The sequence below is a fragment of the Balaenoptera physalus genome (assembly GCF_965194825.1).
Source record: "Balaenoptera physalus genome assembly, chromosome: 7".
NCBI lineage: Eukaryota > Metazoa > Chordata > Mammalia > Artiodactyla > Balaenopteridae > Balaenoptera > Balaenoptera physalus.
This window is the reverse complement of record NC_138886.1, coordinates 34,549,134-34,563,038: the sequence shown is the minus strand read 5'-3', so window position 1 is coordinate 34,563,038 and position 13,905 is coordinate 34,549,134. Positions and strand designations below refer to the sequence as shown.

The window sequence follows — 13,905 nt, the reverse complement described above, 5'->3', positions numbered from 1 at the left end:
CCCCAGGGAGGACACTGTACTTAAGCCAGGGTCTTGGCTGACCTGGGAAGAGGGCACAAGGTGTGTCTCCAGGGCATCTACCCTCAGGGACTACCATACTTCTCAGTACACAGGTACTTTGTAAATTTTGGGACCTGAATGAATGGGTGAGGTCAGGGAAGGGGAGGTGGGTGGCACCTGAGAGGTCGGTCAGATGTCTTGTGGACTTCTCCAGAGCTGAGTCTAGTCTGGGAAGATAAATTGGGGCCAGGTCACAAAGGTCACTGAACATTCTCCCAGAGAAGGAGTTTGTCTTTCTTCTGCCAGCAGAGGGAGCCAGGCCTGTTTGTGACAGAGGAGGGACAGGATGGGAATACAGGATAGTAGTTTCATTCTTTTTCAAAGTGAGAAATATTGTCCCTAGTCAAGGGTCATACCCATTGATATTACTTAAGGAAGAAATTGCCCTGCCCTAGGTCTTCCAGATATTTTGGTTCTTTTTTTCTAAATTAAATAATTAAGCCATATGCCTATAGAATAAATAGAGGCTGTCCTGTGATAAGCTCCCAACACTCGGGAAACAAGCATGGCCTTTGTGATGCACTGCTGAATTTCCTTCTGTCATGTCGCCAGAACCCTGGACCCTGATAAACACAGGGCTTAATTAGAGTAAGTCTTCCTAACCTGGGTTCTTGTGTAGTCATCTCTTTCCTCACGTTCTGCCAACTGCAGCACCATCACATGGCTCCTGGAAAGAGGTTTCTAGCGGAGTGCTTAGGGCTCTGTTCTATTAAATGTTTTTATCAGTAACCTGGATGAACTCAGCGAAAGTGTTCAAATGCCCCAGTACTTCAAAAAGGAATTAATGTACATTGGATAGAAGAAGCAATATTCAAAAAGGCTTGCAGAGGTTAGAATGGCAGAGAGAAATCAAATGTTGAACTGTCCTACAGACGCATGTCAAGTTCTGCATTTAGACTCGGCACTAACATGCGAAAGCACGAGGGGGAAATTGAAATGGATTACACAGGGTTGTCTCCAGGTTCAAAGAGGCCACGTCTGGAGCATGGTAGCCACTTAGAAATGGTTCCTTATTACTGTGACTGAAACTGTGCTGAACTTAAGCATTTTAGAACAAGAGTCTTGGCTTTTCTTCCACTTTAACATGGCTGTCTTCCTAACGCCCCTGGGCAGTCAGTGGCAATTCAATAGTGACTCTTCCTTAATGGTGTGAAGAGAGGAATTGTAGAATTGTGACGGAAGTAACCAGGAGAATCCGAGAATTTAAAATATCCATTTGAAGCCTGGGCAATGGAGCCAGGAAGCACCTGGCACATGGGCACTCACAGAAGAGATAGCATCTCCACGTGCCTGAAGGAGGAGAGCTTTACAATTCTTTTCTCTGAATGATGCGGCATGGATGTACTGAGAACTGCTTCTTCTGGGAAGGAGAGGGCCTGGTTTCAGAGGAAACACACTGACAGTGTTTCTTTGTTTGCAGGTGTCCAGTAAGAGAGTTATGTTGTACTGATCCTCATATTTCTCTGTCTTTTTCGTTTTTCTTTCATCATTTTCAATTTTGAAAACAAGCATTTGTGGGGCCTCCCCTGTCTCCCAGACGTCATGGTGAATCAGGTCTAGTCCTGGCTTCCAAGCTACCGTGATCTAATAGGGGGACTGGGACTTGGGCACAATTAACCGGGATGTGACCGTCTGCTCCACATTCCAGTTGGCACTCGGCAGGGAGCAGGCGCCCTCTAATTGCTCATGTTCGTTGAGGGCTTGCTGTGTGTCAGGCACCCTCCTAAGCATTTTATATTAGCTCATTTCAACCTCATCTGTCATGAAGTAGGTATAGCTTATCTCAGATGAAACCGAGGATCAGAGGGGTTAACAACATAACGTGGCCAGAATTACAGCTGGTAAATGGTGGAGTTGGCCCCAAAGTCCACACTCTGTACCACTGCCCCAGGCTGCTTCTCCACAAATATGTGCTAAATGGACAAATATAGAAAGCCTAAATATGTGCCATAAAAGAGATGCAGGCCAAGCCAAGAGAAATAAGATTACACCATGGTGATCAGGATATTATGCCAGATATTATGCTTGAGGTGGGACTTAATGAACAAAAAACCATGGTGATAAGCAGCTGGGAGGCGCCATTCTAGGCAGGAGTAAAGGGATCAAGGTGGGCGAACACAGATGGCCTGAATTGTCGGTTATGGTGCCTATTCACTGCCTTCAGGACCCCCTCCCGCTCCATCAGAGCTGATTAGACCAGGGGTGTTATGGACTGAATTGTGTCCCCTCCCAAATTCATATGTTGAAGCCCTTACCTCCAGTACCTTAGAATGTGACTTTATTGGGAGACGGGGCCTTTAAGAGGTAATTAAGTTACAACAAGGCCATTGGGGCAGCCTGATGCAATCTGACTGGTGTCCTTATAAGAAGAGATTAGGACATAGAGATGCTAGGGTGCAGGTGCCCAGAGGAAAGGCCACGTGAGGACACAGCAGGAGGGCAGCCCTCTGTAAGCCAAGGAGAGGCCTCAGGACTGCAGACACCTTGATCTTGGACTTCCAGCTTCTGGAACTGTGAGAAAATAAAGTTCTGATTTAAACCACCCAATATGTGGTATTTTGTTATGGGGGTCCTAGCAAACTTATACAAGGGGTGTAGGACTGAGCCAAAGACAGGAAGGCATAGACTGGCTGTGACCACCTGGGAAAAAGATGAACTGGGGCAGATCTTTTCTCTTAGGAGTTAGAACTGGGGAACCCTGGGAAGGAGCCAGTGGACTTTGGAGGCAGAGGTTGAAAGGATACTATGAACTAAAGTCAGGATGGTGGTGAGTTAAAGCCCCAAGAGAGCAGAAACCCTAAGGAAGCAAAGGGGTTGAGTCAGAGAGAGGAAAGATTGAAGAAAAAGGCCAAAAAATGAGAGAGACAAGAGAAAGACCACTTGGCCACAGAGGGGAGGAACCTTTCCCAAGAGTGGCTTCAGTCTCCAACGCCTTCCCCGGTTGGGCCCCAGCCCTTTCGGGAGGAATTGGAAACCCCTTTAACTCCAGGCAACTCGAGTGGATCTCTGTTCCTTGTTTCCTAAAGAGCCAGAGTAACATGAAAGGCCATGTTTAGGGATGCATAAGCAACTTTGAAAAAAATATAGATGGAAACCAGTGGAGATGAGGCTGGAAAAGAGGGTTGAAGCAACTTCTTGGAGGGTTTGGAAAGCCAGGGTTGGGAGAGCAGACCATGGAGGATGTTTGGCAAGTCTGAGCTGTGCTTTAAGGAGATGCGTGTCTGTACTAGGCATGGAGACTGGAGGCTGCAGGGCTGTTAGAGAGCACTTGTGTTGGTCCAGGCAGGAGGTGGTGAGGGCTGCAACTGCGGCAGTAGTAGTGTGAATGGAAAGGAAGTTGTATTGATTAGGATAAGGACTAGCTGCTCTAACAAACAAACTCCAAAGCATATAATGGCTCTTACATAATAGAAGTTTATTCCTTATTTGTGTAAACTCTCAAATGGCTATTCCTAGTCTCCCCAAGTGTTGATTCAGGGACCCAGGCTCTTTCCATGTTGTGGCTCCACCATTCTGAACACCAACTCCAGGCTGGCAGAAGGGAAAAGAGGAATGAGCCCTCTGACATCCAAGGGGTGGATAAGAGCCACCAGGAGGCAGAACGAATGAGGTGAGAGAAGGGGAGGAGCCACAGACAACTCATGGGTGATAAGAGTGTGATGTTGCCATTAACTGGCCTGGCAGCTGATGGATGCAGTGAATCAACAGATAAGAACACCTGGGGTCTAGTTTGCATTTGGCTCTGGATGATCATTTGGGAACAGCATGGCCATTTAGAATCCATGGGCCATTCTGGTAACTGGGAAATCTTAACACACTTCTCAGCAGCAAGAGTCACGCTCTGCCCTGATCAGGACTTGACCATTCCTTAGCTTCCTGCATCTCTCTGGGTGTTATTTGGTTCTCGGTCCCACTGATGAGTGTTTAGTTCTTGTTCTGTGTCTCAAGGTCAGACTCCGGAAAGAGATGGCCTGTTGGGCAGAATGTCCATCACAGATGGCAGATTGATATGGTTTGTGACTGGCTGCCCTTGGGTCAGGCCCTCAGCTTTGGTCCAATGAGCAGTGCTCTGGGGCACAGAATCGCATGGCACCAGTATGGATGCTCACACCCTTGGCACAGCTCTGTGGACATGGCAGGCTTTCTAAGGCTGGTCCTCTTAGTGTACTTCCCTTCCTTAAGCCTCTGTCTTCTTATCCTTAAAATCAAGAACTTGGACCATATGATGCTTACAAGTCCTCCACACTCTGTGCTATGTTAGCGAGGGCAACACTAGCTGCTGTAACAAATAAGCTGGCACTTCACTGGCTTATTACAATAGACCTTTATTTCTTGCTTATGGACAGTTGGTGTAGAGGACAGCTTCCTCTACATGGTGATTCCGGGACTCAGGCTCCTTCCCATCCCATTCCTTTTGGGCCTTTGGGTCCTAAACCAGCAGGTGCGGAAGGAGAGGGTAGAAAAAACACACTTGCTTCTTAACTGTCTTAGCCTAGAAGTAACACACATCACTTCTGCTCACATCCCATTGGTAGCCTTAATCCCGTGTTTATTCCTAGACTCCTTGGTGGGCTGGGGAGTGTGCCCCCTGGCTGGGCAGGTCCTTGCCAGCAACAGCTTCACTTTATGGCAAGGGAGCAGGAATTCCTTGTGGACAACTAGCCCCGGTTCTGCCACATGGGTGGGGTTCAGTTTTGAACTTGTCTCCAGCCACTTCTCCCAGCAAATTGTCTTGTTTCCAAGGAGAATCTTGAAGCCAGTGGTGCTAGTTTCCTAGTTTATTGCCTTGAGGCAGAGTCCTGCTTTATTGCCTGTAATAATTCTTACAGCTAGCCGAAGAGGCCTCAGCTTCTGGGCAGAGCTCCAGTAGCTCAAGGAGCCAGTGCCCACAGCCAGTGAGGGCTAAAAGAGACAGCAAGAGTCTTGGGGAGAGGAACTAGGAGGGCAGTTCCTGCTTTTGCATGAAAAAGCATGGGAAGGGCGGTAGAGCAGAAGAATAGCCAGTAGTGTTCCCAAACAAGGAAGGAGGCCACCCACTTGCTGTCATTTCTCTGGTAAATATTTGACTGGATGTTTGCCTTTCGCTGAGGTTTTATTTTTGGGTTCTGTGAAGGGAACTGGGCAGAACGTCAGAACATCAGAAGCAGTCATCACCAAGAGGCAAGAGAAGCCCAAAGAACAATCCAGAGAAGCAGATTGCTCACCAGCGCTGCAGGCAGTGCTTTTCTACCAAGATGCGTTCCTCAAACGCAAGGTGAGTTATCAGGGTCAGGCTTGAGACAAGTCATGCTGGACAACTGTATGTTCCTGGCAACTGTATTCTTCTTCTTCTTTTTTTTTTGGCCATGCCCTGACCAGGGATTGAACCTGGACCCCTGCCAGTGAGAGCACCGAGTCCTAACCACTGTACCGCCAGGGAGTTCCCCCTTTTTTTTAATTAAAATTTTAATTGATGTATAGTTGAGGTACAGTATTAGTTACAGGTGTACAATGATTCACAATTTTTAAGTGAATACCCTCCAAATCCATCCATGTTGTGGCAAATGGCAAAATTTCATTCTTTTTATGGCTGAATAGTATTCCATTGTACATATGTTCCACATCTTCTTAATCCATTCATCTGTTGATGGACACTTAGGTTGCTTCCATATCTTAGCTATTGTGAATAGTGCTGCTATGAACATTGGGGTGCATGTATCTTTTCAAATTAGTGTTTTTGTTATTTTCTGATATATACCCAGGAGTGGAATTGCTGGGTCATATGGTAGTTCTATTTTTAGTTTTTTTGCAAAACCTGGCAACTGTCTTCTTTGCTATGGTGATTCATGGAACTGGGAGGAGGGCATGGTTTACCTAATTTGTAGGCAGCTGGCACAGAGGAAGGAACGATGGATCAGTGAATAGATTTCTGTTCGTCTTCAGTTTAGAGCCACAGAGTGGAGTGGGAAGAGCACAGATATGGTGTTAGAGGACCTGGGCTTGAGTCCTGGCTCTGTAGTTTCTAGCAGATCTTAAAGCCTTGGTTTCCTCATCTATTAATCAGGTGTAATAACCCCTGTCCTACCTAACCCACAGCTTTGTGAAGATCATCTGAGAAAAGAATGTGAAAGGACTTTGAGAGCTGTACAGTCCCATCTAGAAGCGTTCTCACTCAAACATATAAACTTAAACACTTCATTTTAAATGATCCCAGAACTAAAAAGGCTACTCAAAAATAGAACAAAAATTAGAGCCATCACTTTCTGGTGTCATAGTGTTCTCTGTTTAGATTGTCAAGGGATGTTATTGTGGGGAAGGAAAAATAATTTTCCCTCTACCCTTCTAGGTTCTTGACTGAGACACCCCTGTAATAAAAAGATTAACAGGAGAAAAACAAACAAATTTAATAACGTGTATGACTCCTGTATACATGGGAGATACCCAGGAAAATAGAGTAACTCCTCCAAATGGCTGAAGCTGTCACCCTAAATACCATCTTCAGCTAAAGACAAAAGAAAATGTTGGAGTTGAGGAGTTAGTTGTAGGAGGTTATCAGGAAAAGCACAGTAAACAAGGGTAAGGTCATGATGCAGATTTAAATAATTGTTTTCTACATTGATAAGAGTTTCTAGAGATAAGGTCGTCTTACCTTGTCTGCCTTATCTACCATTCCTGGTACAGTGAGGAAGACACCCTTACAAACAAGAGATTTCTCCCATACATGTAAATGTCTCCTATAAAAGCTGCATTTTCAGAGCTTCCCCTATGTCTGCAGTTTCTTAAAAATAACCGTCTTAAAATAATCCTTATGCTGAAGAGGCATATCTTGGGGTGACAAATTCTGCCCCCCTTATCCCACTTTTGAAACTTCAAATAAGTTTCACAGTCCAGAAGCTGAGTTGACAAATTGCTCCGTATCTCATTGAACCTGTCTCAGTAGTGAGAGTAGATCAGTTTAGTTAAACAGTTGTGTCTCATTTCAGGAGGTGGTCTCGCAGGTGTGCTCCCAGAGTTAGGCCTAGATAGTGCCAGGGGTCAGGTATTTATTAAGAGGCATTTCTATGGAAACAGAAGAAAACCGAAGCTTAATGGTTGGAGAAGACTCTAAACCACTTTCTGAGCCCAGGAGGCAGCCAGTCAAGAAGATTTTCTATATGTTAGGGTTGAAACATCTTTTGCAGTTTGAGTGTCTCTGATGATGTCATCAGGTGTTCAGTTACACTTTCTGAGTGGCCCACAAAGCAACAGGCACAAACGATGTCTAAACATGAGCTGTTATGGTGATTTCTCTGAAGTTTATATCAAGCCATTCACATTCAGTTTGCAGGGTTTCAGGGAAAAGGGCAGCTTTTGTTTTTAGTGATTCCAAGTCAAAAAGGTGGGAGAAAATTGGAAACATTAGTTTGGAGATTTGTAGCCAGATATTTGAGGAAACAAGAATTCAGGATCCAGTCCAGTTTACGGGTAGAAAACAAAACCTCAGAGACAATTAACAGAACTAAAATCTTATCTACAAGTGTGTATTATAGTTTCTACTGAAACATAATTTTTCTAAAATCACCCTTATTTCTATCAAAGATAGCCAAATGAAGACTAATTTGTTCACAAAATAGGTCTAGTTTCAATAAACTTGACCCGATTATTTGTACAAGCGCAGCAAGAATAGCAATTGACCATGTAGGGTCTTTTAAATATTCTTTGCTGGCTTTTCATAAAGAATTTCAGATTGAACTTTTAAAAGCATCTAGAGGTCAGGAAGCCAAGCCAAAGACTTTCCATCAGACTTTGCCTTAATGCTTATAGATTTGGGTTGATTCCTCTCTTCTTGAGGTCCCCCAAGTATCCTGTACCTGCCAGGAAGGGACTTTCCTTACTAACCTGGTAAGACTGTCAGGAACCCTGAAAGCAAGGTACCAGGCTGTCTTTCCAAGGGGATTTATTGACTCTATAAACTCAGCCTTAATTATTTAAAACTGTCTTGTCATATCTGATTCTATGAATCTTCTCAAATCTGACATTCCAACCAAAGCTTTGATAATATAACAAATGTTTCCAATTGTGTCCTGTTACAAGAAGAATAGATTCTTATTAACTTAGGCAAATAAATATTTTGTCATAAAGAACATTCACTAAGTTTCCAGATTCTGGAGGGATCAGGTAGGGAGAAAAAGTAATTGTTTCATCCTTATTCACGAAGGTACACTTTATCAAATTGCTCTAAGTCATAGGTAGCTTAAGAGAAAAAGTTTCCTTAATATTAAAGAACTTAATCTGGAAAAACAAAACATTAAAGAACCAACAATGTTTCAGACAGAAAGTCATAAAAATTATAATCATCCTCCTCAGTTCGTTCAGTCTGTTATTAATTCTTGTTCTGCTTGAATCCAGTTTTTTCATCAGTTCTGGAGATTCTTACTCAGTTCAGTTTTATGATCTTAAAGTTATCAGAAATCTGTGCTTGCCAGAGTCCTTTCCATGAATCTCCTTGAAGATGAAGCACACTTGCAAACACTTCTGCAAAAGCATCAGAGTAAAACAGTAACTTCTGTAAATGACAAAGACTTAAAAGTGGCCATGGTTAAAGATCTGATTAGAGTTCATTACAATGCGATTGACAAAGAAATTTGGTTATCTCTGTAACAGACAACATTCTAGTTATTATTAAGGTAATTACTAGAATTATGACTGATTAACATTATACCAGACATTTCAGAAGTTTAGGAATTTCATACAATTTCTGGAATGCTTATATACCTATACAAATACAACATAAAGAAGGCTTAGTATTACGTCTTATTTGACAATGCTTCCCATGTAATTTAACATATCAGTAAGCCTCTATCTCTCTGTTTTTAAGGAGAAAAAATCTTTTGAGTTGTTCCAGGGGCCCTCTGGAAAATCCCAATATTACTTCCGTGTCAAAAAGACTTTAGTTAGAGTTTGATTTGGCGAAGTTTGTCAAAAATATCAAAAAGTTTGGACACTTGAATAAATAAGGATCACACTATGAAACAATACATAGTTGTCTATTTAACCAAAGCGACAATAAAAGATTTTAAAGGCAAATAGAGATTGTTACACAGTTGTGAGCAAAACTTATCTCTTTTAATATTGAGATGATTCAGTTCTCTTAAATAATCAAAGACCTGATTAAGACAACATGAAGCACAGGAAATTATTTTGATAAAATACCGAATCTTTGCTTTCTAGGCAGATAACTTAAGAGGGTAAAGAAAAACCTTTCACAACTTCTTATCAGGAGAAGACCAATAGCCCAATAGAACTTTGTCCTTTTAACAGATGAAAGAAAATCAAGTTCCAGTTTTATATAAGTACACTATTGATATTAAGACTTATTTTAAATACCCTTATAATAACAATTCAATTTTAGCCAGCTTGATTACACAACGTAAAATTCTCTTTCTCTCCCCCTTCAACTTTCTATATACATTTAGTTTATCCTTTATTTTCCATCTTCCCATTCTGAAATAACCAGCTTTACTTTAGGACAAAATCACTTTCATTTCCTTCAACAGAAATGCATCTCCATACATCATATCTTTTCTTAGGTAAAAATATATCTTACTTTTCTTGCATATAGAGTTGTTTCCCATATTATTTCTGGTAGCTTTAATTACATATATTAATTAGAATTCTTAACCCTTAGCAACCTTAACTTCTAGTGAAAACTAAGAAGTGAGCAATTGTGAACTGTTACACCAGAATTCCATAGACTGGCAAATTTATTAATACATTTCATAATTTTGAAGCATACACTTTTTCATAGTACAATCTTTCAATGTGGCACAAAATACATTTACTAATAAACCCAAATATCTTTAGTTTCTCTGTAATAAGAAGATAAGAGTCAGTAAACCTATGTTCAGTAGTTAATGTTTCACTGTTTCATCTTATTTGGAAATGATCTAGATATTCAGTGAGATTCCATTATTTAACTTAGCTTAGCAAAACTTTAAGGTTTCAAGTTACCAAAAAGATTTTAGTAGCTATTTTTAATTAGAATACTATACAAATATTTATTGCTGGAAAGTTCACCTAAAAACTCTTATCCCACTTACATCTATCTACACCACTTCCTCCCAACAATTATGTTTAGACTATTCACAAAAACCTAATGAGACATTAGACAAAGTCAGGCATCATCCCAAGCTATTTTCCTTGCTGACCAATTTTGCAACAGAGATAATGTTATCTATGTATTTATGAGAGTTTTAGAATACCCAATCCTTACAAACACATGTCCTTCAACCCAAATAAATAGAGCTCTTTATACATTAATTTCGACAATACCATCTGGAGGTAGAGAAATATCACATCTCTACAACATACATTTATAAACATACATAAACATACAGACAGATGCAAACAAGACCTTATAACTATTGTTCTAAAATTTTAGCCATGAGACACATACAATAATACAAAACTCACTAGCTTATGAAAGAACAGTTGGATTCAAACTTTGTTTTGGCAGTTGTCACCTGCTCAGATGGCTAAAGCTTTTTACTAACATTTGTGGGAGGACATTTAAGAGTTTTCATTAGTCTGATTTCCACATAGTTCCTTCTCTTCTGCTTCTGATGAGAAACTTCTCCCTAAAGTTTGCTTTTCAAAGAATGGTTCTTAGGTCCCAGAGAAGATGAATGTAGAAAATCTACATCAAGAAGGCACAGAGAAAGTACTCAAGTTTTTGCCAAGGAGTTTTGGGGTATATTTGCCTATTATTAGAGGTCTAGAGTAATTGCTATTTAAAATTGTCCTTCTTTTTCTTAAGTGCAGTACAACTCTGTTTCTGAAATCCCAATATCTACAAGCATTTTAAGATGAAAAGGGGAGATTTGGGGATTAATAAGGCTAGGTGGACTTTGAATTGTTTCTAGAGCCACATTTCTGGTTTTGTAGAGATTTGCAAGACAAAGACAATTGTTTTCTGTTTCAGAGAATTGGGCTGTAACCTGAATATCAAGAGACTGACCCACCCATCCAACTAAACTTGCTGCTTTGTATAAGGGTGATTTCCTACTAAGATGGAGATCAAAAGATTTCTACATTAGAGAGCTTCAGGGTTTAATAGACTGAAGAAGTCTAAGGTGTTTTAAACAAAGGCCTTATTTCTGAGTGCATATTCAACCTTGGACCAATTCACCTTAGGGGGGAAAGCCTCTACAATTGCTCTATCAGCCTCAGAATATCAGCCTCTATTGAACCATTTCTGAGTCACTTGTAGGAGGGCCTGGGAGAAATTCTGGCTGTCTTATTCCTCTGTGAGGGGTTTTTTTCCCAGGGGCCCGCCTGGCTTGTCTGATAACTACGGTATAATCATGGGTGGGAAGAATACCCCTTAACAGCCAATCTAGGTCCCTGTGAGTGGGGCTGTGAATGGTCACTGATCTTTCCAACTCCTCTCTTAGTTTGGTAGGATCTTCTGAAAGTAGAGGTAAAAGGGCTTTGTAATTGAGAAGATCTGCGTTTACTTCACCTCTCTAAAGCTTTATCCTTGAAGTTGGAATAATAGTCCATGCTGCATAGGTTGTGAAAAGACTGAGATAATAACTGTAAAGACCATACATAGCCCAATGTCCAGCATGTGATAAACCTTCAATGAACGATAGCTATTATTGTTAATTTATTAAGTGAGAAGAAATGAAAATGAATGTTGCTTTATTGGACAGTTAAGAATGGTAGGGAGCAGAAAATGGGCTTTTGCCTTCTTCAATCACCAATTTTTTGCATGGTAACTCCGTCTGAAGTTGTCAGATAGGCGTGAAAACACTCCCATACACTCCCTCCGAAAGGAGGGTACCTACCAGGTGCAGACTATTCCTCTCAGTACAGTAAGCTCAAAATGAATGGGCAAGGTCAAGGCAAAGGAAAATAAACAGAGATCTGGACACACAGAGGAGTAAACAGAGAGGAGGCCCTGGGAGAAGATGGAATAAAGACAGGCCAGACACAAAAGGTCAATCAATATCTCACCTTAAAATTAGCACCCATGGGGACTTCCCTGGCAGTCCAGTGGTTAAGACTCCACCCTTCCAATGCAGGGGGCGCGGGTTGGATCCCTGGTCCGGGAACTAAGATCCCACATGCCGAGCGGTGCAAAAAAAAAAAAAAAAATTAGCACCTGTGTTTGAGTCCCACTGTGGACAAGTGACAGGCTCCCTCTGACCTGTGCTCTCCGAGGATCCAGTGAGACCTTGGGGATGAGAGTGCTTTATAAACTGTAAAGCACTGGTATTTCCCGCAGTGCCCTGCTCAGAACAGGGGAAGATCTCCCAGCTCCTGTGCCCTGGGGGAGAGCTCTGTTCCCAACTTGACTGAGCTGATTCTGTCTCTCTGAGTCAGTTAACCAGGTGGTGGTGGAGCCAAGGCACCCAGCCAGGGTGTCCAGCTCTTTGGTACTGTGGCTCCTGTGTCTCTCCGTAACGCCAGTGTCCGCCCCCCCGTCCCCCGGGAGGGGCCCCAGGGTCTGCTGGGGGCCGGGCTGCTGCTTGGAATCCTCCACTCCCACCTCGTGGAATAGCGTCTGTGGGAGGGAGTTGTAGGGAAGGTGGAAGCAGGCCTGAGGACCAGCAAGCATGGTGCTTCCCAGTTAACAAAGTACCATTCATACCCATTCTCTAATGATCTAGGGAAGTAGATCACACCCATTCTACAGATGAAGCAACCAAGACTTCAGGAGGAGAAATGATTCACCCCAGGTCGCAAGGTCTCTGACTCCAAATCCCAGGCTTTTCCTCTGGGCAGATCTGAGGCCCCACATAGGCATGAAAACCCACCTATACACACTGTCTGGTGGAGGTTACCAACCAGAGCCGAGAATTCCTACCTATAAAGCAAGGTCCAAATGGATGGGAGTAGTCAAGGCAAAGAAGCAGAAAACAGATTTGGACACACAGAGAAGACAGAGGCCCTGGGGAAAAAATGGAATCAAAAAAGGGTATCAATGTGTGTTTCATTATAGAACTTCCCCTGATTCTCAGAGAGTCACTGAAAGTGACAGACAGGGCCAAACCAATAGGCAATAAGAGAGAGAAGCACAGAAAGACACATGGAACTTTCTGGGAAGGCTGTCAGAGGCAAGCCTGAGGGGGATGGAGGAGCTGGGAAGAAAACAGAAGGGACCGTCAGCAAGGTGGCAGCGTATGTGGGTTTTGTGATAGTCGTGGACTTTATTTTATTTTAAACTTTTTATTATGGATGTGTACATATTTATACAAGAGAAGAGAGAATAATATAAAGAACCCCCTATTCCCATCACCCAGCTCCAACAATTGTCAACACATGGGCAGTCCCCTGAACACCCCTGCCCACTCCCCCTCCTCAGACAGCCTGTCATTTCCTCATGGATTTCATCTTGAGAGGGAGTTTGCTTTCCCCCACACCATTCTTAAAGCTGTGCGTGCACCAATGACCTGCACACACATCCACTCTCAAATCTTCACAAGCCCCCGCAATTCTCATGTCTTTGTGCCAAAAGAACTCACGCTGCCCTGGCCGTAGGAACAGAAAAATTCATTGAGGAGTCATGGAGGGTGACAGCTGGCAATTACTTACGTGGTCATCCACGTTGCCAGGGTTCAAGTCCTGGCTCCACTGTTCACTGGCTGGGTGAGCTTGGACGAGTTTCCTCATCTTCTGGAGCCTCAGTTTTCTCATCTGTGAAATGGGGTGATGATAGTACCTCTCACAGGCCTGTTGTGAAGCTGAAATTAGTTAATAAAAGCATAACCCTTAAAGTATAGCTTGGTGCACAGTAGGCCCTTGAGAAACATTAGCTTTCCATCCATCCATTTAGGAAACATTAGTGGGCACCTGCTGTTGCCACATGTTGGGCCAGGAGCT

At 42.6% G+C, this 13,905-nt stretch overlaps 1 protein-coding gene across 7 annotated transcripts in view; it reads left to right on the top strand.

Moving 5' to 3' along the window:
- Positions 1 to 5,149: 5,149 nt before the first annotated feature.
- LOC309663907 (stimulated by retinoic acid gene 6 protein-like) overlaps positions 5,150 to 13,905 on the top strand; it is a 63,156-nt gene continuing 54,400 nt past the window's right edge. For all 7 annotated transcript variants that reach the window (XR_014265514.1, XR_014265515.1, XM_082468648.1 and 4 more), the window contains exon 1: positions 5,150 to 5,314. Coding sequence is in view for 5 of the 7 variants with exons in the window: in XM_082468648.1 (XP_082324774.1) it covers positions 5,295 to 5,314 (20 nt within the window). In the remaining 2 variants the exon portion in view is untranslated. The remainder of the gene's footprint in view (positions 5,315 to 13,905) is intronic.